At 31.7% G+C, this 24,600-nt stretch overlaps 2 protein-coding genes and 1 pseudogene across 2 annotated transcripts; 1 reads left to right on the forward strand and 2 right to left on the reverse strand.

Moving 5' to 3' along the window:
* Nucleotides 1-1,572: 1,572 nt before the first annotated feature.
* LOC125600442 lies at nt 1,573-3,288 on the reverse strand. Its single transcript, XM_048773151.1, has 8 exons — nt 3,194-3,288; nt 2,930-3,031; nt 2,575-2,732; nt 2,382-2,426; nt 2,209-2,287; nt 2,035-2,108; nt 1,684-1,789; nt 1,573-1,584 (listed from the first exon to the last, which is right to left on the reverse strand). The coding sequence occupies exons 3-8, from the start codon at nt 2,607-2,609 to the stop codon at nt 1,573-1,575; spliced, it is 351 nt and encodes a 116-aa protein (XP_048629108.1). The 5' UTR covers nt 2,610-2,732; nt 2,930-3,031; nt 3,194-3,288.
* A 1,080-nt stretch (nt 3,289-4,368) lies between these two features.
* LOC125600443 lies at nt 4,369-7,477 on the reverse strand. Its single transcript, XM_048773152.1, has 15 exons — nt 7,273-7,477; nt 7,108-7,161; nt 6,811-6,864; nt 6,377-6,436; nt 6,080-6,151; nt 5,963-5,989; nt 5,837-5,860; nt 5,676-5,750; nt 5,557-5,601; nt 5,417-5,473; nt 5,233-5,337; nt 4,989-5,165; nt 4,852-4,891; nt 4,711-4,752; nt 4,369-4,470 (listed from the first exon to the last, which is right to left on the reverse strand). Exons 1-15 carry the CDS (start codon nt 7,311-7,313, stop codon nt 4,369-4,371), a joined length of 975 nt encoding a protein of 324 aa, XP_048629109.1. The 5' UTR covers nt 7,314-7,477.
* Nucleotides 7,478-14,968: 7,491 nt separating this feature from the next.
* On the forward strand, nt 14,969-23,632 carry LOC125600444 (annotated as a pseudogene).
* Nucleotides 23,633-24,600: the final 968 nt, after the last annotated feature.

Raw genomic sequence — 24,600 nt, forward strand, 5'->3', positions numbered from 1 at the left:
TTGGTTATATGATTTTCAAATATGTATAAATGATTCATAAATTCTATATCAAATCACAGCAAGGGAGAATGGATGAGTGAACTGACAAGTAAAGAGCTCTAATCAGCGCCAAAACTGGTGAACACACGACTATGGTATGTGGTTATCAAAAATTACATTTTCCAAGATATCTAAATGACAAGAAAAAAAACTTTAGAGTACAAGTTATGTTTTGCAAATCAGACAGAAGAGGTGACCATTGAGGTGATAGAATTTCTTGAAGCATGGGAATGTTCTTCACGTTAAAATCATGTATCATTCGTCTTTTTTTTTTCATTCGGCATGTTTTGTCTTTATTTAGTTAGTTTATTTATGTGCTAACATAAAGAACATTTGAAATGAAATATATAGACTAGCTTATTTTTTGTTATAGAATTTGTCTGGAGAATGTAAAGCTAATAGGCTATTCATATTTGGACACAAATATGCAATCAAAAAACAAGGGAAAGATAGACAAAACCGTCATTAAAATGAAAAGTATATAAATATACAATGAATTGAAAATATTATAGATAAAAGACAAAAATGAAAACTCAGCCCGGTAATAAATAATGATACAAAATAAAATAAAAGATTTAGTTTATGGTAAGAAAAAAAATGGTCGAAAAGAGTCTTAAGGATTGGACCACATGGTCCTCATTAGAATTAATTTTGCAAATTCTGAAAATCAAACGAACCCAAGCTGCTCTACCGTATTCTCGTACTTAACATAACTCATTAAAAAAAGACATTCTCATTATTGATGCTTATATGTGTGTGTGATGATGTTTCAGGTGATTTCTCGATGTGTTAAACACGGACTAACCGGTTTCAAGAATCTGGTTGGCTTATCTTTTCGGGGTGACAACAAACGATGCTGGAAACTGCTGCCTTACCTATTTTCCTTCCTTCATGTTTCAGGCCCTATTGAAAAAGACGCTGGCTTGAGAGATTTAGTCAGCTGGCTTCCTGAAGAGGTTCTAGGCAGCACCTTGTCCTTACTTCCCCCGACGAAACACCCGCATCAACATCTGTACTTGCTAAAAAGGGGAGGCATGTGTGATGATGATAATATATTGCAAACTCATGGCGCTCGTTGGAGCTGCAGCATCCAAGTGCTAGACCGACGATTTCGTTTCTTTTCTAGCTAGACTTTCATCATAAACTTTTGTTTTTGTTAAACGTATCTAATTCATAGGCAAGATCATGATGTGAATCACTCAGTGTGCTAGTTTGCACCACTTACAAATCATGGCAAAACTATTTTCTCTTTGTAGACCTAAACTTTTCAAATCACAAATTAACTACTAAATTATTCATTACAACCCTTAATGGGCTCTTACCAATGAGTTGCTCTAAGTTCTTATAAATAATATGAAGATTCAAATCTTGAAGATAATAAAAGAACTTTATAGACCTGACATTAAATAACACCCCACATAAAAACCAAAGACCAGGTCTTTGTTTTAAGATTTCTGCAGGCCTCACATCATATCATAATGGAGGAAACCAGCTCTAGCAGCTCTTTCCGGTTGCCTGCTACTTCAGAAAGGATCATCTTGATCCCTGTAAATAAATGTTCGAAAGATAAAGATTCAGCTGCACTGTCCCCTACAAATAGATTGAAGTATTGAACATAACAAATGACAAGGCAATTAAACACACTTTTTGAAGCTGACTGGGCCGAGCTAGATCCAACACACATGACATCGATTTTGACATTTTTTCATTGATAATGTCACTGGGGTAGTACCTCAGCTCCAATGTACTCCTAACCAAAGGCCAGAATTAAGACATTACAACAAAATGCAAAATGAATACAACAGCACCTACAATATTCAGCCACATAACAAAGAAAAGAAGAACTAATCAACATTTTTATTGGGCCAAGGACCAGAGAACATCAACATGTTAACCAAAGAATCCTCACTGAGACCAGAGTGACCTATTCATGAACTGATCCACACCGCAGTAAGAAACATACATTGCCTGGCTAGACTGGAGTTGTGTATTTACCTGAGAGCACCTCGGACGTCGCGTGCGAAACAAAACCTTAGGTTTTCTATTATTTTAGACCAGGATGTGAATATCTGCATGGATAAAAGGGGCCAAAATTCAATACTATATATATATATATATAAAAGAAAAAGAAAAAAGCAATGTCCTGAGTGGGAAATAAAGAGCAAAAACCTGCTCAATAGTCTCTGCATTTTTCAGACCACCATTATTCAGGAGAATTAATAACGACTTGACAAGCCGTGGAAGGAAGCTACACAAGAGAAAAAAAATCATACAAAAGAAAAATGGTGGGAAACATAGATAAGGAATGTCAAAGACTATATATAGTTTTGAGAAGTACTCACGGAGCAAAATCGTACTTGAGATCTCCTGATAAAGCAGCAATCAAACTGTGGCAAAGAGAAAGAAAATGATTAGAATGTGATTCCAAGTTGTGTGGTGGTTAAATACGATGGAGTGACACTGATAGCATGGACCAAACATGGATCCAGATGCAGAAAGATGGTCCGATGACCAAGCTAGAAAATAGTAGCAAACCTGAGGATGGAATCAAGAGAGAATCTTGCTTCCATTTGTAATTCAGAGACAAGTTTTAAGAAGATGAATTCTGAAGACCGCTTATATGACTCCACAGATTGTGCATACGGCAACAACTCTTCAAGAAGCAAAATAAAATCTTTTGATGCGTTCTGATCCTGCGTTTAACCAACCAAAACTCAACAAATAGCAGATAAAACAAGAGACCATTGATGATTACAAACTAAAGAAGCCAAATCTTAATAAAAGTCACGACTTTGAAACTCTGAGGTTCAGAAAATCATTAAATTCTCGTATGCTAGTAAAGACAGAGATACAAGAAGAAGAAGATTAAAACTTTGATCAAAACACATACCCTCAATTCTACGAGGCAATCCGCGAGAAAATTGGATCCCTTTGAACGATTGAGCTTCTCCAACGTAAAGGCAGCCCACTCGTCGAGTCTCAGGCAGGGTAACTTATAAAAAGACATAACGACCATAGATAGTTAGAGAGAGAGAGAGAGAGAGAGAGAGAGAGAGAGAGAGAGAGAGAGAGAGAGAGAGAGAGAAGAGAGAGAGAGCAAACAGCAGTCCAGTGAATGAATTTAACTACAAGATAGTACATCGAGAAGACGCACCCTCAATCTATTCCTGGCATATTAGGATTCCGACAATCACCACGGCCGAAGCTATTAGGATTCCGACAACTACCAGAGAGAGAGAGAGATAGATAGAAAGAGCGAAGAGAGAGGCTGCCGCCTGATTATATGTAAAGTTCTTGTTTGACCTACCGATCCGGTCTGCGGTTAAGTAATCTTTTTTTACAATGTTACTTGAAAGAATAACTTTTTTTTTCCAGTTACTTCTTGTCCTGTATTTTTTTTTTTTTTTTTTTTGTTAACAAAGCCTTTATTTACATAAATGTAAATTTCAAAATGGGATATTTTTTTCCCATGGTCACGAGTAAATAAATAAAAAACTGTGAGGATAAGTAACATGTAAAATATTTAGTTGACAAGGGAAGTAACAACAACACGGTCGATGCTGATTGTCTCGCATTTCAAGCTTATGCGTGCGCGTTCGTGTAGCGGTGCAGTACATATGTCCAAGCCAAACTCTGCATTTATGTTCGTGTAGCGGTGCAGTACAGATGATTTGTTTTTTTTTTCCCCTTTATCATCTGAGTTTAGTAGGTTATATCTATATTTATCTTTTTTTGCTCAATAACCATTATATTTCTTATGTGGAGATTTTTAGTTCTTTCTCGTATTTTTACTAGACAGAATGGTCAAAGAGTAATACTTTGTCCATATGTATTTTTACTATAGACCGAATGGTCAAAAGTCATAGAAAACATCTTAAGATCCTGTGCTACGCAAACGTCTTAGGTAACAGAATTTTTAAGAATGCATTACTAAGAAATTCAAGCTGAGCATCATTATAATCCCAAACTAGACTTTTGATTAGTCTCTTTGCTTACTTATCTCACAGTTGATAGCTCATCTGCTTCTGGAAATCCTAACGCAAGTTGCGAAGCCTGCTTCTGGAAATCCTAACGCAAGTTGCGAAGACTGTGTGATCATACATGTTCATTAACTTCTTAGCCTTGTCGTGATAAGGACAGCGCTGCTCTTCAGTCATCATGTCCCATTCTTGGACTAGCTCTTCAAAAACGAGCGTGCTGCTCTTTTTGAGTACTTTTTTTATCCTTCTCGTACTCACTCAGAAACTCCCTCTGAACCAAAGTAACATACATAGTTAGTGATGGTTGATAGAAGAAACAATAAAATGTTGTAAGATCATGATAGAATGCTTACAGATAAACTAGAAGCCCATTTGTTGGGCGAAAATACTCGGTTTCTTCAGAGGAACCATCAGAAGATGATTCATGGTAATTCACATCACGGTATTTGTCCTGAAACACACAACGCAGTTAGGACAAAAGAACAAAACAATTAAAGAAACTGTCCAATCAACTACTATGGCTTACAAGTAAATGCGCAAAGAACGCAATGGACACCACTGATGCACCCTCATTCGGTCGTTAGACAGGTACAAAGGGAGCCTTATCCTATACAATAAAAAAAGAATCATCATGAAAGGTCAAACAGATAAAACCAAAAACAAGTGATGAAATCGATGAACAATTAATTACCTCAGCTGACATGGAATTCCATTTTCCAAATGAACCATTAAACTGTCCAAAAGGGAAACATTAAACTACATAACTGAGTCTTTATATTATTATTTTTTATTTTTTTTTAAAAAAGAGAGAGAGATGTCACCGAGCACTCACGCTTGTGAGACGCGTGCCGGCGAGGAAGACCTCGTATTCACTATTAAAGAAACACACACGGATCAAAACATGAAACAAAAAAAAACGTTTCTATCTAAATAGGATAAGTAAAAGAAGATAAGAGGGAAGCTGCTTACACGAAAATGCCGAATGGAGACATAATTTGCTGACCAGGCTCGTCATCAAATTCACCATCAGAAGGAGGCTGCATGGGATAGAAAAGGCGGTCGAAGACTGCCCTGTGCTTCTGGTACACATCCATACGTTTAGCAGACTCAAGACGGAAAGGTTCCTGGTCCTGAACACGCATGAGACTTACTTATTAAAGATGAAGCCAAGTAAAAATCACCATCCATAAGACAAGAACAAAAGACAACTTACAGTCTGGACATGAAGGTCCCTTTTTTCCCACAAGCAGTTAAAGCAGCAACTAAAGTTCTGTCCTTGGTGCGTCTCGCCTTGGCATAGGGTTTAAGGAATTCCTCCCTGTAGAGGGATCATAAAAGAGTATATATATATATATATAACCAAATAAAGAAATAGCAAATGGAAGAAGAGTGATTACATAAAAACGAGATAAGGAGCTGGCAGCCTTGGTATTGAAGGAGAGCTCAGGGACACACTATCATACAATCAAGGAATGCATCAGGAAACAAGGATCTAGGAAGCAGACAACTCCTCCTTGCAAGTTCTATGGAGTCTTACTTGGAAAAGTCGTAATCTCCTATTGCTCTGATGATCAATAGAAACCTAGCAAAAGATTAAGACAAAACTGAGCAAAGAGGCATAAAAGAACACATCAAAACAATTAGGTCAAGGCTTACTTGGATATTGGAGTCGAGTCATCTCCTCCTTCCGCTATACGTGTTGCATCTACTCCTTCCACAGTGGAGACAACCCTAGCAAGCAAGCGAGAGAGAGAGAGAGAGAGAGAGAATCTTAAGCGAAAACATCTAACCATAGTGTCAATAGGGGAAATCCTTACCGGACAAAAGGAAGATGCAGGCACCTAATTAACGAACGAACAAGTAAGAAGCGAACAGAATCAATCAAGCAAGAGAGAAAGCCAGGTAAAATAAACGATCCGATCTATGGAGGAGGCGAGTCTTACATGGAGTCAACATCTATCAAGAGGAACCTAGAGAGAGAGAGAGAGAGAAAGACAACAGTAAGCACAGAGGCAAAACAGAACACATCAAATAAAAAAAACATTTAGGTCAAGGCCTACTTGGATATTGGAGTCGAGTCATCTCCTCCTACCTTTATACGATATGCATTTACAACCAGGGTCGAGCCATCCCTAGCAAACAAGTAAGAGAGAGAGAGAGAGAGAGAGAGAGAGAGAGAGGAGAGAGAGAGAGAGGAGAGAGAGAGAGGAGAGAGAGAGAGAGAGAGAGAGAGAGAGGAGAGAGAGAGAAGAGGAGAGAGAGAGAGAGAGAGAGAGAGAGAGAGAGACGAGAGAGAGAGAGAGAGAGAGAGTCTTAAGCAAAAACAATAAAGGATCTATGGAGGAGGAGAGTCTTACTTGGACGCTGCTTCCACAATCGGATTATCATTCTCACTTGCTTCCACGGTCGAGCCATCCCTAGCAAACAAGTAAGAGAGAGAACATCAAACAAGCAAGCAAGCCACAAAAATAAAGGATCTATGGAGGATATTAAGCAAAAACAAGCTCTTCAAACAAGCAACAAACCACACAAAAATAAAGGATCTATGGAGGATCTTAAGCAAAAACAGGCGCATCAAACAAGCAACAAAAATGTGGTGGTACAATGTTAAATAGATTAGCTCAGATCAGCTAAAGAATACACATATCAAAACGAAAGGACTTTATAAGTAAGGGAAGTACAAAGTTTAAACAGGTTTATCAAACAAGCAAGCCAGAAAAATAAACAGGTTCATCAAACAAGCAAGCAAGCCACACAAAAATAAAGGATCTATGGAGGAGGCGAGTCTTACTTGGGCTCTGGTTCCACAGCCGGAGTCTCGCTACCTTCCACGGTCGAGCCAAACCTAGCCAGCAAGTAAGAGTGAGAGAGGATCTTAAACAGGTTCATCGAATAAGCAACAAGCCACAACAATAAAGGATCTATGGAGGATCTGTAGCAGGTTCATCGAAAAAGCAACAAAACCACACAAAAAACAAAGGATCTATGGAGGATCTTAAGCAAAAACAATAAAGGAGATCTTGAGCAAAAAGGCGAACAAGTTCATCAAGCAATAAACGATGCGATCTATGGCGGAGGAGAGTCTTACTTGGACTCTGCTTCCACAATCGGAGTCTCAGTTCCTTCCACGTTCGAGCCAAACCTAGCAAGCACGTGAGAGGGAGAGAGTGAGAGAGAGAGAGACCTTAAGCGAAAAGTAAGAAACGAACAGAATCATCAAGCAAGAAAAAATAATCGATGAGGCGAGTCTTACTTGGATTCTGGTTCCACGATCGGAGTCGCACTTCCTTCCATGATCGCAAGCAAGAAAAGCTGAGAGGCGAGATGAGATTGTACGGTTTGGAGTCGGAGATGAGCGAGAGGAGGAAGATCTTAGGGTTTCTTGCTTTTGCAAGTGTGGGAGGGTTTTATACGAGAGAGAGATATATATTTATTTTGGTGTGAATTTCATTTTCCAACCAATGGCAGCGCATTCCTTCCCCTCCAAGGCCAAGGCCAGGCCAAGGCCAAGGCCAAGGCCAAGGCCATTCTCTCAAACAGATGAGACAAAAAGTACTTTATTTTGTTTTTCAAACTATATACTATAATAAAATCTACACAAATAAGACGAGATGATAAATAGGTCATTTTCGTGTTACTGAATTTTAGAGATCGAGAAACCAAGAAATCTCAGCCTAGAACACAGAAAAAAAATACAGAAAGAGAGAGAAAGAGAGACGCAGAGAGATGAAAGTGACTTGAGGGTTGCCTTATTTATATTGATTGTTTTTAATAAATGCTTCTTCTTTATTTCCTATTTTATAGGCCTGGGAATTAAGAGGTTAATCGTTCCTTAATTGCAGCTAAATCTCTTCTTTCTTTTTTTTTTTATATTTAGACATTCTAGGCCCAATCAAATAAATTTTTTTTTTTTTTATTTATAGACATTCCTGAATGAATGTTTCCTTTTTATCCCCTTTCCAATTTTAGAGGCCGGGAATTAGATGGTTAATTACAGTCAAATCTTTTATTTATAGCCACTCTACATATGCTTTGACTTTTGACTAGGCTTCATATGTATCTATTTTCGAAATGCCCATGTCTGCTGGGTTAGATAAGCCCTTCCAAATCTCTTAGTTGTAGACAGGGATCAACCAGTATAAAAAACTAACAGAGGTCCAGTGTGGTAAAATGTGTATTTAACCTTCTTTAACTTAATACATTTTTATTAAATGTCACAGTTAGATCGCATATTTGCATCGTGCGGGATGAAAATCATCCGACTGATGCTTTAGCAAAAAAGAGTATCCAAGATTTTAATAACTTTCAGTTTCATTTTTATGTACCAAGGTTTATTACGAACGAACTCCATAAGGATTTTATGTAACTACTTCCATAACTAAATAAAGCTCAAGAATTATATATATCCCTTTCTTATTAATGAAGAAACATTTGAAAATATAACCTTACAAGTGTAAATTATTTACAGGGATGCCATCCTTATGTGGCAGCACCATATTCACTCTCAGCCTATATAATTAACTGCCCATTCTTCCCTAGAGATTTACAACAAATGCCATTGACAGTCCACCCTTAATAATGTCGTTCTCCAATGTTCATTCAATTATATTACCTTAATTACATTAGCTTAACATTTAACAAAAACAATAGAAACTATGTTACACGATCATTGCTCCCTGGACCCTGGACAGTACTGAAACACAATAGATCCATCATACTGAAACAATATATGTTCGATTCTTCAGCTATCTGCACACTTATGAAACACAACACTCAAAAAAACAATCCATATGATATAAGATTTTGAATTTAAACACAAAAATGCAAGAAAGTATCAGAAGATTCCAATGTAACTAAACCAAAGGATACTTATAAGTCTAAAATTCAAGAAAGTTTCGGAAGATTCCAATATATCACACTATCTAAGATCGTAAGTGAGTCCATCCAATATATTGCTGCCAATTTTGTCTTTCCACAGTTTGATCGAAAGCATGTATTTTTATTATAACTCAAGAACCGGTTATTTCTTTTGTATGCATGAACCGGTCATATTCGTTTTTGCAATGTGATTAAACAAAAGGTTTTTTTAAATTGACTACAACTTACGGTGTTAAAACGTAAGTTGAAATTTATTATAGGTTTGTGTAGATTGACTTAATTTAAAATATTTTGGATAATATATATATTTCTGACTATTAATGTACTTTTTTCTATAATGATTGTTGGTTGTAATCGGGGAATTAGTATGGGTTAGTGGCAATTGATATTGACGAGTATATATAGAAAGTCTTGAATATGGTTAATGATTCGTTCTCATCATGTATTTCATATATGGCAAACATATTTTTGTGATTGCGCCAGTGATTGGGATACTTTCTTAGATTTATCGTCAAGGCAATATATATGGTAAATGGTATTGTGATTTTGCGTTAATTAGAGTGATTGACAAGTTAAATCACTCACATGATTTGTGCTAATCTTTTCAAAAGATACGCAGAGATCAGTGCTCTGGTTTTAAGCTATATATAAGCCAAGCCAGAGTTAGCACAATTCATCAGAAACCTAAACCACCACATATCTTTCGTAAAACCTCTACTCTTTATGATTTATTCTTCTTGAAGCCTCTACTCTTTATCATTTATATTTTCTTGAGTTGATTCTATATAGTTCTGGATTTCAACTTAAAATCCAGGGATTACTGTCCAATCGGGTTAAAAGAGTCATGACTAAATTGATGGTTTTATATTAATTTGTGTTTTTATGAAAAATTTGAAATTATAATTTTATTGCGTTATGTTTTCCTCATTAAAGTTGAAATTTTTTGGTGGATACATAAGTATATCAGTCTAATGTGGACATACGATATGGAGTCTAAATCTGAATCTAAGTTTGAGTGTAATACCTGTATCCGTATCAGTTTGGAATCATTCAGCCAGCAATCACCAATCCACCGCGTCTCTTCCCCAAAGCCATTTGAGGACAATGATTTGCAGATGAATCAGAGGATCGTCGGGGAAATTTGTTTTTTTTTTCAATGAGATCAATTGAAAAGAAAAAAGAATCAGTAATCGGAAAGAATTGGTGGTAGGGACAAATAATAGAATACAATATGCTCGGTAGTTCGTAGACGTCTTCTCACCTGTGTTCCTCTGGTGAAATATCTTGATTTGTTAGAACCCTAATCCTTTTTTTGTCCCGAGAGAGTCAATTTGTTATTATTTAATTTATTGCATAATTCATAAAAGAAATGGACTGAATATGTTCAATTTTCAAAAAGTCCATCGTATGTAGTAGGATTTTTGAGTTATCTATTACAATATTGGGCTCTACTATAACAAATTTAGACCCATATTTGGTAATGTAATTATTTGCTAAATATGTTCAGTAACAACAAAGCCCATCATATGTAATTTTTTTTAGTTTTTTTAACTACGTTCATGGTACAATTGCATCACTATAAACTCTAACTTCCCTGAGAATTTACTCAAATAATGGACTAACGATATCCATAAATTGTTTATGCGTATAAAAATACTCATTTTTTTTTTATTTAATGCATTAGAAATATTTAGGAGGGGTTATTGGGACATGAATTTTAATGGAATTTGATGATTTCAATAGTTGATAAGATTTTACAAGTTAACTAGATTTGACAAATTTTATCCAATATTCTTACATAGATTTTCATTACTCGTGTATAAGATTCTATTGATTGTTATTAACTGATAAAAATTAATGGTATAATAGGAGAAAAGAAAAAGAATCATTTCAATTATTAAAAAGACAAAAGTCATTGTACCTTTTAATATAGATATATAAATAAAAGTTATTTTTATAATTTTTAAAATATATGGTTTTAAGTTTGAACTTTTTATATAAAAGCTTTCGATTTTTTTTTCAAATTGTATTTTTTAATTCTTTTTGAATTCGAAAATACTTTTTAAACTATTTTAATTTTTTTTACATTTATAAATTTTTAATATTTGCTTTCTACTTTTATGTTAAGTTGTGATTTGTATTATTTCATTGTTCAATTTTGTGTGTTTTTGTATGCGAGTGTATTTTATTGCATAGATTTCAAAAATCTTATGAGTATAGATGATATTCTCAAAGTTTAGTCTTATGAGTTAAACAAGAGAAATTTACATCCCAATAACAGTAGATTTAATAGAATCTTAAAATCAATGAAACTAAACTTTTCCAATAACAAAAGATTTTGAGTGGAATTTAAAAGTCATCATCCCAATAACAATGGATTCTAATTAAATTTTAAAAATCCATAAACCAATAACAATGGAATCTCAAAATTTAATAACTTCTCTTACATTGTTTTTTTATACTAATGGTTCCACACAAAATATACTAATCTACTCTTAGTTATTATACAATTGTTTAAATAAAAATGATTTAACTAAATATTTATTGGTCATTTAAAGGGTTAGAAAGTATATATGAAAAGTACATTGAAAATATAGAAAGACACTTTTTTGAAAACAAAAAAAAACTAAAATAACATTCTTTATAAAACAGAAAGAGTAAATCTTTGTTTTATCAATTATTTTATGTCCATATTGTTACATATAATTCATATTTTTTGAGAAAATTGAATCTTTTTAAATTCTAATAATAAAACAAAAATCAGGAAAATCACACAATACAAAGTAGCCCAACATGTATTTTGTAAAAATGATAAATTTTATACAATATTTAATTATAGTTCAGATTTTTTCAATGTGTTTTACTATAAACACACTATCCAAATTACGATCTACTACTTTGATTTTTCAATTTTTACATGTGTTTTAACATATTACACACACATTTTATATGTTTTATCCATTGATTTTATGAAATATCTAAATATGTGATATATAATAAAATTCAAATCAAACTCTCATCCCGCGCAAGGCGCGGGTCTTATCCTAGTATTTTCTTAACTTAAAACATGGCAAACATTGCTACGATATACACGGTAGCAGTCCAGTCGTTGTCGACGTGCTAGTCTATTTTTTCTTTTTACATTCTTCCTCTCTACGCGGCTTTTCACAAATATTGGTACTATTCAGTTAGCATGGGCCCATGCCTCTAATCCGCAACAACGAAATGCTTTGGAAAGTGAATTTCAAGCTTTGCTATTTGCTATGATTAAATGCTGGAGTAACGGGTATCGAAATGTCCTCTTTGAAGGGAGATAATATAAACACAGTTACAAACTGGTTACAATGGAAAACAAAGTTTAAAGATGCTCAATTCTGTTGGACAAACCGACTTTCCAATACACACAGACAACCTTGCAAAGCACGCAATCCCTTCACTATCATCTTTTCATTTCTATAGCTTTGTACCTAATTTCATTAGCTCTGCTTTGTCAAATGATTCTTTGATTATTAATGAAAGTAATTTTGTTAAAAAAAAATGTCAGCTACTGCAAAGATCTCATAACAAATCATCTGATTTCACGTGTAAGGTGGAGATTGTACGTTGATTTTTCAGACCAATAAACCAATATCTCTTGAATATTCAGAATTCAACTATTAATATATCCAGAAAACGACACCATTTAGTAGCGCAGTCTAGTAGCCTCTTCTTGGTCTTTTTTTCTTCGTATAACAGCAGCTCCAACGGACATTTCCACCTTGACAGCGCCGAGAACTGGATCGGTGGCTGTTCATGAGATAGGACATCTCCTAGGGTTAGGTCATTCCTCGGTTCAAGACTCTTATCATGTTTCCGACCATCACGACAGGGAGGCGTAAGGTTGACTTGCATATCGATGACGTGGAAGGAGTTCAGTATTTGTATGGTTCGATCGAATCCTAACTTCAACGGGTCTAGAACTACAACACCGTCCACTCAACAACAAGACACTGGCAGTGGCAACTCCGGGGATGCTGGGAGGATCTACGGTTCTGGATCGGGTTTACTCAATAACCATTATATTGCAGGGCAAACTGAAGAAGAAGAAAGCAAAAGGATATGGAAACACTTTAATTTTGCTTTTAGCAAAAAAAAAAAAAAACAATTTTTGCATGGCAAGGAGACGACCTTGGGCTTATTGAACCCAATCCAATTATATAATATTTTTTTATTAAATTAATCATAAATTCATTATTATGTTCTTTATAATTTTCTTATATAAAAATTACACAATTGCCTAATGCGACTAAAGTATATATAAAAATTAATGATTTTGAATAATAAATATTTAATAAATTAGTGTATCTTCTATCATATTTATTTAATTTCAAACAATTAAAATAAATTAAATAACCACAATCACCATATAATAAAATTTTAGATTTTTATGTATATGTTATATTTTGAATTTTTAAAAATGACTATAAATTACTAAAATTGTTAACAGTCTCACATTCAAATTTTGTGATACATGGTTTAAAATTTTTGTTATGAAAAAATACAAATGATTACAAAATCATATACTAAAAAGTCTAATTTAAATAATTATTAAGATTAATATATATATATATATATATTTTAAATAAATTATAAACCATATCAAATACATAAATATTTTAGTTTTGAAATTAATCTGAACAATTTGTTTGATAAAACATTTGAATGAACATTGACAACTTAATTTTTATAAAAAATTATAAATTACTAAAACTATTAATCCCATGAAAATTTTGTTATCAGTAATTTAAATTTCTTACTATAAAAGATACAAATTATCAAAAAAATCATATGAGTAGAAAGCATCATTTATAGACATTAATATTAAAAATATAATATGTATATTAATATCATTTAAATTTTAATTACATATCCTATCAAATAGAAAAAAAATTGTTTGGATTAAAAATTAATTTAATTATATGTTCGCACCAATTTAATTATATAAGTAATAGTTAATGACTTTTAATTATTCAATATATATTTATTATTTCATGTAAAAACATTTAATATATTTAATGTTCATCACGCGCAAGGCGCGGGTCTTAACCTAGTGAGTCATTTATAAACCATCCGAGCTAGCAAATTTCTTTGCACACTTTATAAAAAGTTAATATTTATACGTAGATACTTAGAAAATAGTTAAAAATTAGTAATACTACTCGCGCCTTGCGCGGAATGTGATTATTAGTTTCGTTATTTTTTAATAAGAAGACATTAATCTGTTTAATCTAGATATCGTTTCTAAAGGTTCGGTTCTAGGCTGTTTTTTTGTTTTTAATCTCCTAAAATATAACTATCATTTTAAATCAGTATTTATTTGGTTTGTTCGGTTAAAATGTTGATGTTTTTGTTTTTTTTTCTTGTGATAATCAAAAATTACTATTATTTGTTTATTTTCTTGTTATGAATCTTAGATAGTCGTGATGTGGAGCCAATAGTTTCATATTAGTTTCCAAACGGATAATAGTTAAAAAGAAATTTAAACAAATTATTTTACTACAATTTGGTCGATAGTGAAAGAAGCATTAAGGAAAATAATATTTTAACTTCCAAGAAATTAAATATTTCAGTTGTGGTAAATAGTTAGTCATAAAGTTTTCACGTCAATGTGCACATGTATGTGTATGTCAAGTATATAAATATGGTTGATAAAAGATATTGTTAATTAATATTAAATGACATTTTTTTCAAAATAATACATGAAAAATAAAATTCTTAAAATGAAATTTTTTAAAAACAAAAATATCGTAAAATTTATATAAACTATAATATAACTATAATATAACTCTTTAAATATATATATATGCATATAACATATCAAATGGATATCCATTCCTATAAATATGGTTCTGTAGGTTCAAAACCTAGAACTTCACCAGTGTTCAATATCTAGCAGAGAAGACAATTAGATTCTTTAATAGTATGATTTGCCGTAAATGGCTGTAGAGTGTACAAGTAACGTCTACATTATTGAATATGCAACAGTTATTAAACCATGTGCCAGTGGTTGGATGGTAGCACGGTGGTCCAGCGTCGCTAACCAAGCTAAGTTCGAATCTGACTACACTCAGATATCCCTAACACGTGGCCACCGGTGTTTTAATATTCTCTTGCCGGGGAGCGATTTACCGTTTCTTTTTATGTAACAGTTATTACTCAATGTACGGACGTGTGAAGAAATGTTATTGATGAGTTTGGATTTGAACTGGAGATTCATTCATCCATCGTTTACAAGTGTGGTGGAGTGTAACAGGTACTACTCAATATACAGACATGTGGAGAACCTAGCACAAGAGATTAGGAAATTAAGGTGCTGGCTTCTGTTGATGGTGTCGATGCCAAACTCTGGCAGGTCAGTTAGTGCTCTCTTACTAGCTTTTATATGAAGCATATCTGACAATCCTAGACCACAATGAGACACAGAAACTGACTATGAAATCATTGAAACAGAAAAGGAGAGTTTTTTTTTTTTTTGGCACGCAAAAAGGAGTTGAAGTTATAAATGAAACTATGAAAAAGGGAATACATTTCTATATTTTATTTACTAGTGATTGTATTTTTATCTGCCACCATTCTTTAGGCTATGTGATAATATTTTGAGTCATTTAACACTTATTAACTCACTGATGCATGTTTTAACTTGCATCCTCAAAAAGAAACAAGAAGACATTCATACTGAAGCATTGAGCTAAGTTTGTTCTTGACAGGTACCAGAGACGCTCCAAGAAGATCTGCTCTCTAAAATGAGTGCACCGCCAAAGAGTGATGCTCCTCTTGTCACCCCCAACGACCTTGCTGAGGCTGATGGGTTTGTCTTTGGCTTCCCAACAAGGTTCAGTATGATGGCTGCTCAGTTCAAGGTATTCTTAGATGCAACTGGTGGCCTCCGGCGGACTCAACAACTTGCTGGTAATCTAGCTGGAATCTTATACAGCACCAGGTCTCAAGGTGGTGGTCAAAACCGCGTACGTTTATTTTTCAAACTAACACCTTATCAAAGACATTTGCTTCGCTTTAAAGTTTTGGAGTATTTACTTGTGTTGTCATTGATTTCTAACAAAAAATTTTGTAATCTTTGTAAGCATAGTCAAAAACTATCTTTAGAACTAACTCTATTTTTATAAATCTTGATCTCATGCCAATTAAGCAAAACATAAGAATTTTTTCTCAATTTATTTATTTATAAACATAAGAATCAAGATATATGTTTACAACTACATGTTTGGTTGCTAATGACATTTGTAGCATATGGTAAGTTGTTTTTTCGTCACTTTAACTCATTTTTAGTTATAGTATGAAGAACAAAATAAAAAATCTAGAAAGATCAAAGTATAACTTATTTGTCTGAGCAAGATAATAACACTATCTTACAAATTCTCTTAACCCTTTTGTTGAGCCCGACAAAAAACATCAAGAAAATACAAAACCAAATATTACCCATATAAGTGTGTAAATATTTTTCAAACTATTGAAAATATAGATACCTAATTCAAAATCAAAATCGAAAATTTCATATTCACGTTCGAATTGAACTCAAAAATTTATTAGTTTTCTCACATTGTTATTTAAACGGTGTCTATATTTCTTGAACCAAATCAAAAATCATAATCAAACCGGAACTAAACTGAAAACTAAAAAAAATACAATTTGGAAGTGAATGGAAAACCAGAAACCCCGAACATCCATGACTAAACATATTAGTGAACAAATAGACATGTCAATAACATAGTCAACAAAAAATATTTCACGCTTTTAAAGCGTGAGTTCTATCCTTGTTCTAGTTTACAATGGAAACCAATAGCTGTAAAAGATAACAAACTATTTTATCGGGCTGGTAAAATATACCACATGTCCTAGCTAACAGCCTAAAAGGCTAAAACAAAAATGTTTCTATGGTATTTTAAAATAAATTTTTTAGTAGAACTTTACATGTAATCTTGAACAAACATGTGATTTTGTTTTTTTTTTAACTTAAGTTCAAGAAAAACATGTGATTTGTTGTCGGGAGGTATATGCAAACCCTCATTTCATGGTGATTTTCACTAGTCTATGATATGATTAGACTTCTTCTCTATGGTAGGTAAATAGACTTTCAGGGAAACAGAAGTTAGCCATCACTGCTGTTCAAAATCCATTTATATGTGAGGACCGTTTTATTCATTTTTCTCAGTTCCAGTTATGAACCTTTGTTCTCTATATATTGGTTGGATTTTTACCAAACTATTTTTATATAGGCGCAACTACCTTATATTGTTTTTAGAGTGAAAATGGCGTTAGCGAAATAAAACAGGTTGAAAACTAGTTTTTCTTTATTTCTCGAAAAAAACTAGTATTTCTTTAGCTCCAACATTTTCTTCCTGATAGTTTCTGATAGAGAGCTGAAGCTAAGATATAAAGTTCTGGAAGAAATTCCCAAGATAACTCTTGAGAAGATGGACAACTCTCGGCAACTTCAATAATAGATTATTTAGTTAGCCCCTTCGACGATGGACTACGAGTAGAGGTATTCAAAAGTACAAATGTCTTGCAAATAAAAAGTCTTTCAAATATATACGAGCTTCCTATGAGAGATTTTATTGATTTTCAAAAGCAAGAATGAAAGACATAAGATTTGATATATATCTCGATTTTAAAACAAGAAGAAAACGAAAACTTAACAAAGAAAAATTGATTAGAAATTAGAAGTTTATACTTAAAAATATATACACTTTTTATTGGCAGCCATCTTATATATATACTAGGATTATGGCCCATTACTATGCTTAATAGTTAATACTATTCTGTTCTAAATTTGAAAATATTTTTGCTACGCTGAATCTATTTTGATTAAAATAATATTAACTCTGAAAAATAAATATAATAGTTATGAATAAATAAAATAGAGAATTTGGATATATCAATGTCTAGCTTCCATAGGCCATAAAAAAAGATCAGTTTTTATTAAGATACTAGGTGTCTTGCCCGCATATACGAGCTTAATCGCTTTACGAATATTTATTAGTTATTTTTACTTAATTCAAAAACCAGCATAATTATTATTTATGTTTTCAAAAAATTAAATCTAACATATATATATATAACAAAAATGTAATTAAATATATATGTTTAGTTAAAATTTATTAAGGATAACACTGACTTTAACTACTTATTTATTATAATTGTTCTATATTTTTTTCAGATTTTATAATTGAAAAATATGTTATAAGAAACAACACAATATATAAGAATTATCTTCTTTTTTTAAAGTTAATATTATTAATTAAAATTCGTTTTTGATTATATAATTAATAATATATAAAATTCATTAAGGATAGTATAGATATTAACCGTTCTAACTTTCAACGTGAGAGCTCCGTTGCTAGAAATTACTTCGCAAATAATAGTATAGATCATTATACACAAGATATGAGCCCGTTGCGTTGCAACGGGTTTTGTTTGATGTTTTAATTTAATAAAAACCATATAATAATAAATAATTTTATTATAGTATTATGATTGTTTTTTGCATATGTTGTTTTTTTTTTTATAATTAAAACTTATTTTCACACATAAATTCATGCTAATATTTATATTTTATAATCATGGTGCATAGATGAGTTGTTATAAACTTTATACTAAGGATTAGAGAAAATACTATACATAAACAAACATTTAAACTGGATACAATCCGAAATAAAAAAATGAAAAGTAAAAGGAAATGAAAGTTAAATACACCAATCGAATCAATGACAACATTATACATGTTCTTATGTACTAATTTTATTTTTTTGTTAAATAAGTCTTTACAATTTTATTTTTCTAGGATTTGTAAAAAAAGAAAAATTATATTTTATAAATCTCCTTTTTATTTACAATTAAAAAAATAAATACTCTTTTGCAATTTTCTTTAATATTTTAGAAAAACTAAATTACTATTATATAACCTATTATAATTATCATCTCTTTAGAAATTCAGAAAAATATATTGCTATCAAATAATTATTTTTAGTTATAATAAATATTTATAAAACTTATATTTTTACAATTTGTTTCAATACTAATTTTACACTTATTTTGTTAATTAAATAATTTTTAGTATCATATTCATCATTAAATACTCTCTTAAAATAATATCAAATAAATTTTTGCAATTCTCTTTGGGTTAGGGTTTAAAAATATTATACAAATTTCTTTTGTTTAGGATTTTTTTTTATAAGAAAAAGGAAAACAACTATCAAATATTCTTTTACAGTTTTGTAGGATTTTTGAAAAGGAAATTAATATTACATAATATTTTACAATTATATTTTGTCTAGGATTTAAAAATAAATTTTCTATCAAATAACTATTTTCAGTTAATATTAACTATTTTTAGAAGTTAGGAATATTCAAAAGGAAAATTGCCACAAATAGCACATTTATAGTACCATATTTCATATTTATACTAACCACTTTTACCCTCACTTTTATTGAAGGGTAAAAGATAATTATACCCTTAGGGTTAACTAATCTAGACTTAAGGTTTAGAGTTGAGGGGTGAGATAAGGTTTTTGGAATGTGAAATTTAAGATTCTAATAAATATATAAATAAATACTTATAAAATATTTAAAAAACAATTTTAAAAATAATTTCAAACAATTTTTGTTTTTCAAAAAGAAATTTGAAAATAAAAATAAAAAAATTCAAAAAAAAATTCAAAAAAAAAATATAAAAAGTTCGAATTTGAAAAAGTATAATTTGAATTTTTTTTTTAATAATGATTTATTATATATATAAATAACAAGGGCATAAGAGTCTTTTGCCACTTAATGAAGAAAGTATTTTTGAAAATGTCTCATTAGTGGTGGTAAAAATGAAAAGTGGTACCATGAAAGTGGTAAACATGTAATTTCCCCTTTTCAAAATTCGTTTTTCTCAATATCATTAATAGTTTTACAATTTTTCTTGTTAATTGAATAATTGTTACTATCATGTTTATCATTAAATTTTTGAAGTTATAATTACTATTAAATAAAATTTTGCAATTCACTCTTGTCACGATTTAAAAAAAAAAGGAAAATTCTTAATTCATAAGATTAGAAAAGACTTTTTGTTAGAAATCTACTTTATTTAAGATTTTAGGGAACAAAAGTTATTTTCACATAATGTAAGTTTTGATTGACACATTCACAATCTAATTTGAAGTTAATTTAAAAAAAAAAAAATTTGAAGTTAATTTTGGCTTATTTTTTAACAGATAATTATTAAAAAGTAAAGTTAGTTAATTATAAGAAAAATAAGATTACTTTTACGTTTTTATTTTATTTAGACTATTAAAAAAGAAATTAATTATTTTATTTCTTTTTGATTTTTATACAACTATTTTATTTTTTTAATAGAAAAGTCATGTTTAATTATTTATATATTTTATCTTATACATACAAACACATATTTATCATATTCACATTGTTGGGGTCAAAAACGGTTTACGACAAAATTTAACATTCAAAACGTCCCGAGGAAGAAAGTAAGAATTTCTCCGAAGAGTACTTTTCGAAATAGATTCTTCCTTACGAAAAAGCTTTACGGAAGAAAGAATCGAGATGTCCGACGAAAGCTCAAACAGGTCGTTACGCAGCGACCGAACGTCCGTCCCGCTCGGTCGCTACGTAGCGACCGAGCTCGAGCCCAAGCTCGGTCGCTACGTAGCGACCGAGCTCAAGCCAAAGCTCGGTCGCTACGTAGCGACCGAGCGATCGTCCAGCTCGGTCGCTACGTAGCGACAGAGCTCAAGCCAAGGCTCGGTCGCCACGTAGCGACCGAGGGCTCGTCCCGCTCGATCGCTACGTAGCGACCGAGCTCGGCCAAGTTCGGTCTCTACGTAGCGACCGAGCGATCGTCCTGCTCGGTCGCTACGTAGCGACCGAGCTCAAGCCAAAGCTCGGTCGCTACGGAGCGACCGAGCTCGAGCCAAAGCTCGGTCGCTACGTAGCGACCGGGCTCGAGCTGAAGTTCGGTCGCTGTGTAGCGATTGAACTCTTCCGAACATCGACATACATCAATCCAGGCATTCTCGTTAAACCTTCGAATGCTATCTCCCGAAGACCGTAGCATGCTCAGTCCATGTTTTCCGCTATCGAAATTCATCGATCAAACTTCGCGGATTAGAACCGCGGAAAGTTTGTTCTTTATCAAAAAAATATCGTAGTAAAAGTGTCGAGTCGGAAGACGACCAAAGGGACCTAAAACACGACTCGAGGCCCATCCTACGATTTCTTAACCAAAAGCCCGTAAACCTTAGCTCGGTTTACGCTTGCCCCACAAGGAAGGATAAATGTCAAGTTTCCGCGGATAAATACGGAAGTTTTGAAGATAATTGTGAAGATCGGGAAAAATGGAAAATTTCCGTTTTTATGCTATGACGGCTTAAGGGCAGAAGAGTAAAGCGTAAACCGACCTTGGAGTCTAGTATATAAGGAGTCCTAGGCGAGGAGTATGGAGGAGAATTTTTTCAGAGCAAACTTAGCACTTAGAGCAATTTAGGCAATTTTCTGTTTTTGTTATTTCGAGCTGCGACTCAATTAGGTTAGCCGTCTTAGGGTTACTAGAACTAGGAATCTCGCCGACAGCTCTCGAGCCCAGGCTTATACCTTGTTGTAAACGCTCATACGCAAATTCGGAATAAGATTTTCTTTGCTCTCTTTTTCGATTTCTTATACTTTATCATTGTTATTCTCGTGTTCTGATTGCTTGACGTGTGGTAATTAGCAGATATCCGGGTCCTCTGGGAAATTAGGGTTTTCCTAGTTTCCTTATTTAAAACGGAAATCGACAGTGCGAATTTCGGTTCCCACACACACATACTTATGCACGACAATATCTTCAAAAATTAAAAGTTACGCTAGCATCATAAGATGTAATAATGATAGTAAAAAGTTGAGTTGTATCAAGACATTAAAAGAAAATATTATGTGTAAGTTTAAACCTAAATATAGATGTGAAATACTTATAGTTATTTTTTGTCGTTATTATTTAACATACAATTATCTATTAAAAAAAAGAAAGTTATTTACTTATAAGAAAATAAAAAGAGTACTTTTACAATTTTCTTTAATTATGCTATTAAAAAAGTAATATTATTTATTTTAAAGTTAGTTTAACATTTTTACAATTCGTTTTTGTTAACATTTTTTTCTTAAAAGTTAATGTTAATCTTTATAATTCTCTATATGTAGTATCTTTTAAAATAAACATTATAATAAAAAATAATGATAATAATATTTAGTAATAATAATAATAAGACTATTAAATAATATTTATAATTTTTTATGATAAATTTTTTTATTATTTTCGTATAAAAATGTTTTGATATTTTTTATCATGATATAGTTTAACACATATCACATTTTAAATATATAAGTACTGTGTGTCACAATCATGTTAATTAACAATTTTGAAGAATCAAGCTCAATATAATCTTTTATAATTATATTTTCACTTAAAGTTAGAAAATAGAAATTATTAAAGAAATGTTTTGCAGATCTATTTTTTAGGATTTTGAAAAAGAAAAATTTCTAAAAATAATTACTACTAATTATTTTTAAGAAATCGTTTTTACTATCAAATAATTTTTGAAAGTAGTTTTTTCAAAATTCGTTTTTATTATCTTATTATATATATTTTTAATCATTATATATTTAAACACATGTCACAATATTAGAAGAAAATTTATTATCAAATAATCTTTTGCAATTATCTTTTGATTAGGATTTTAAAAAAGGAAATTACTATTAAATAATATATATAATAAGATTTTTAATAAAATTCATTTTTGTTATATCTTAGTATATATATTTTTAATTATAAGATAGATTAACAAATGTCACAATCTTAAATATATAATTGCTATGTATCGCGATCAAGTTAATTAGCAACTTTGAAAAACCAAGTTTTATATAATAAGATAATAAACTAGGTGTCTTTCCCGCATATATGGGCTTAATCGCTTTACAAATATTTATTAGTTTATTTTTAATTAATTCAAAAACCAGCATAATTATTATTGATGTTTTCAAAAAATTAAATGTAACATATAATAACAAAAATTTAATTAAATATATATATTTAATTAAAATTTATTAAGGATAACATTGACTTTACTAACTACTTAATTTATTATAATTTTTCTATATTTTATTTTAAGATTTTATAATTGAAAAATATGTCTTAAGATAACAACACAATATATAAGAATTATCTTATTTTTAAAAAAAGTTAATATTATTAATAAAAAATCGTTTTTGATTATATAATTATATAATAATAAATTCATTAAGGGTAGTATAGATATTAATCGCTCTAACTTTCAACGGATCAATCAGTGCAGGAACGAAATCGAGGATCAAAAGCTCAGACACACGTCGCTTCACCATGCATGGGGGAGGCTCTCGCAATCAGAGAAGGTTTGCTTCAAGCAGCGTCTCACAACATCACTCATATCTGTATCCGTACAGACTCTCAAGTGCTCGCAACAGCGATCAACTCTCGCCGGAAGACGACGGAGCTTTACGGAGTTCTCGCCGACATCGACGACCTATCCTTCTCGCCTCTTTCTCCCTCTTTCTCCTTTTCTTCTTGTCGTTTTGTTTACATTCCTAAAATCACAAATGGGCCAGCGGATGGACTTGCTAAGGCATGTCTTTCAACCCATCTCGCTATGGACCTGAACTCTATCTAAACCTTTTACCTAAATGAAAGTCTTATGTTGCTCAAAAAAAAAAATTTCAACGTGAGAGTTCCGTTGCTAAAAATTACTTCACAAATAATAGTATAGATAAAGAATCCATACAAATTTGTGAACTATTATTTTGAAAAAGACTGAATAAAAACAATAAATATGCACATTTTGAATTTATATATTTCTATATGATATGATAAATTTGTTTGTCAAACATAAAACAAAAAGTATTATAAGACTTTTGCTTCTTCTTTTATGGAAACAGAAGGAAATACACATAATTGATTTTAATTACCTTTGCTATGTACGTGTTATTGAACTAATTAGCCTCATTACCACACTTCGACAAACTTCTTTCTTCTACTAAAAGCCATAAATTATATATAGGCTGATTGGCAAGTACTTTAGAAGTGCTGTAAGATTTTTCTAAAGCTTAAATTACTGTGGAAGCACCGTAGCCTATTGGTTAATGCTTAAAGGCTTCTATACTCAGGTTTGAGGTTCGAATCCCCGACTATGAAAATTATTGCAGATTACAGGAAATCCAGGTTTCAAGTCCCGGAGAAGCGGTTTATTAAACAATTATACAGACTAAAGAGGAAAGACTTGCAAGGGATCTTCAACATGGTACAAGTAAATCTAGCCAGGCGTGGATCTTCATAGAACGGCTCAGGTGATGCAGTTAGGTGTAGGTCTTCATAAAGCAAGTAGTATTGTCGGTTGTCGAATCGTCTATGTAATCTTTCTTATATCATAATTGTAAGGTCATAATAAATCAGCGTTAAAAAAAAACCTAAATTACTTTTAAAGTATAAATATTTATCAATGATGCTTTGTAAAGAATTTTTTAAGCTACATATTATTTTTTTTTCCTTTTGTTGTAGAAAGCAATAAACCTAGAGCACTTATTTTTTGCTTTAGTAAATTTATATATAAATCATTAAATCTTTTCAAAACTACAGCTAAAA

Source organism: Brassica napus, unplaced genomic scaffold (assembly GCF_020379485.1).
Source record: "Brassica napus cultivar Da-Ae unplaced genomic scaffold, Da-Ae ScsIHWf_2270;HRSCAF=2925, whole genome shotgun sequence".
In the NCBI taxonomy this organism is placed as follows: Eukaryota; Viridiplantae; Streptophyta; class Magnoliopsida; order Brassicales; family Brassicaceae; genus Brassica; species Brassica napus.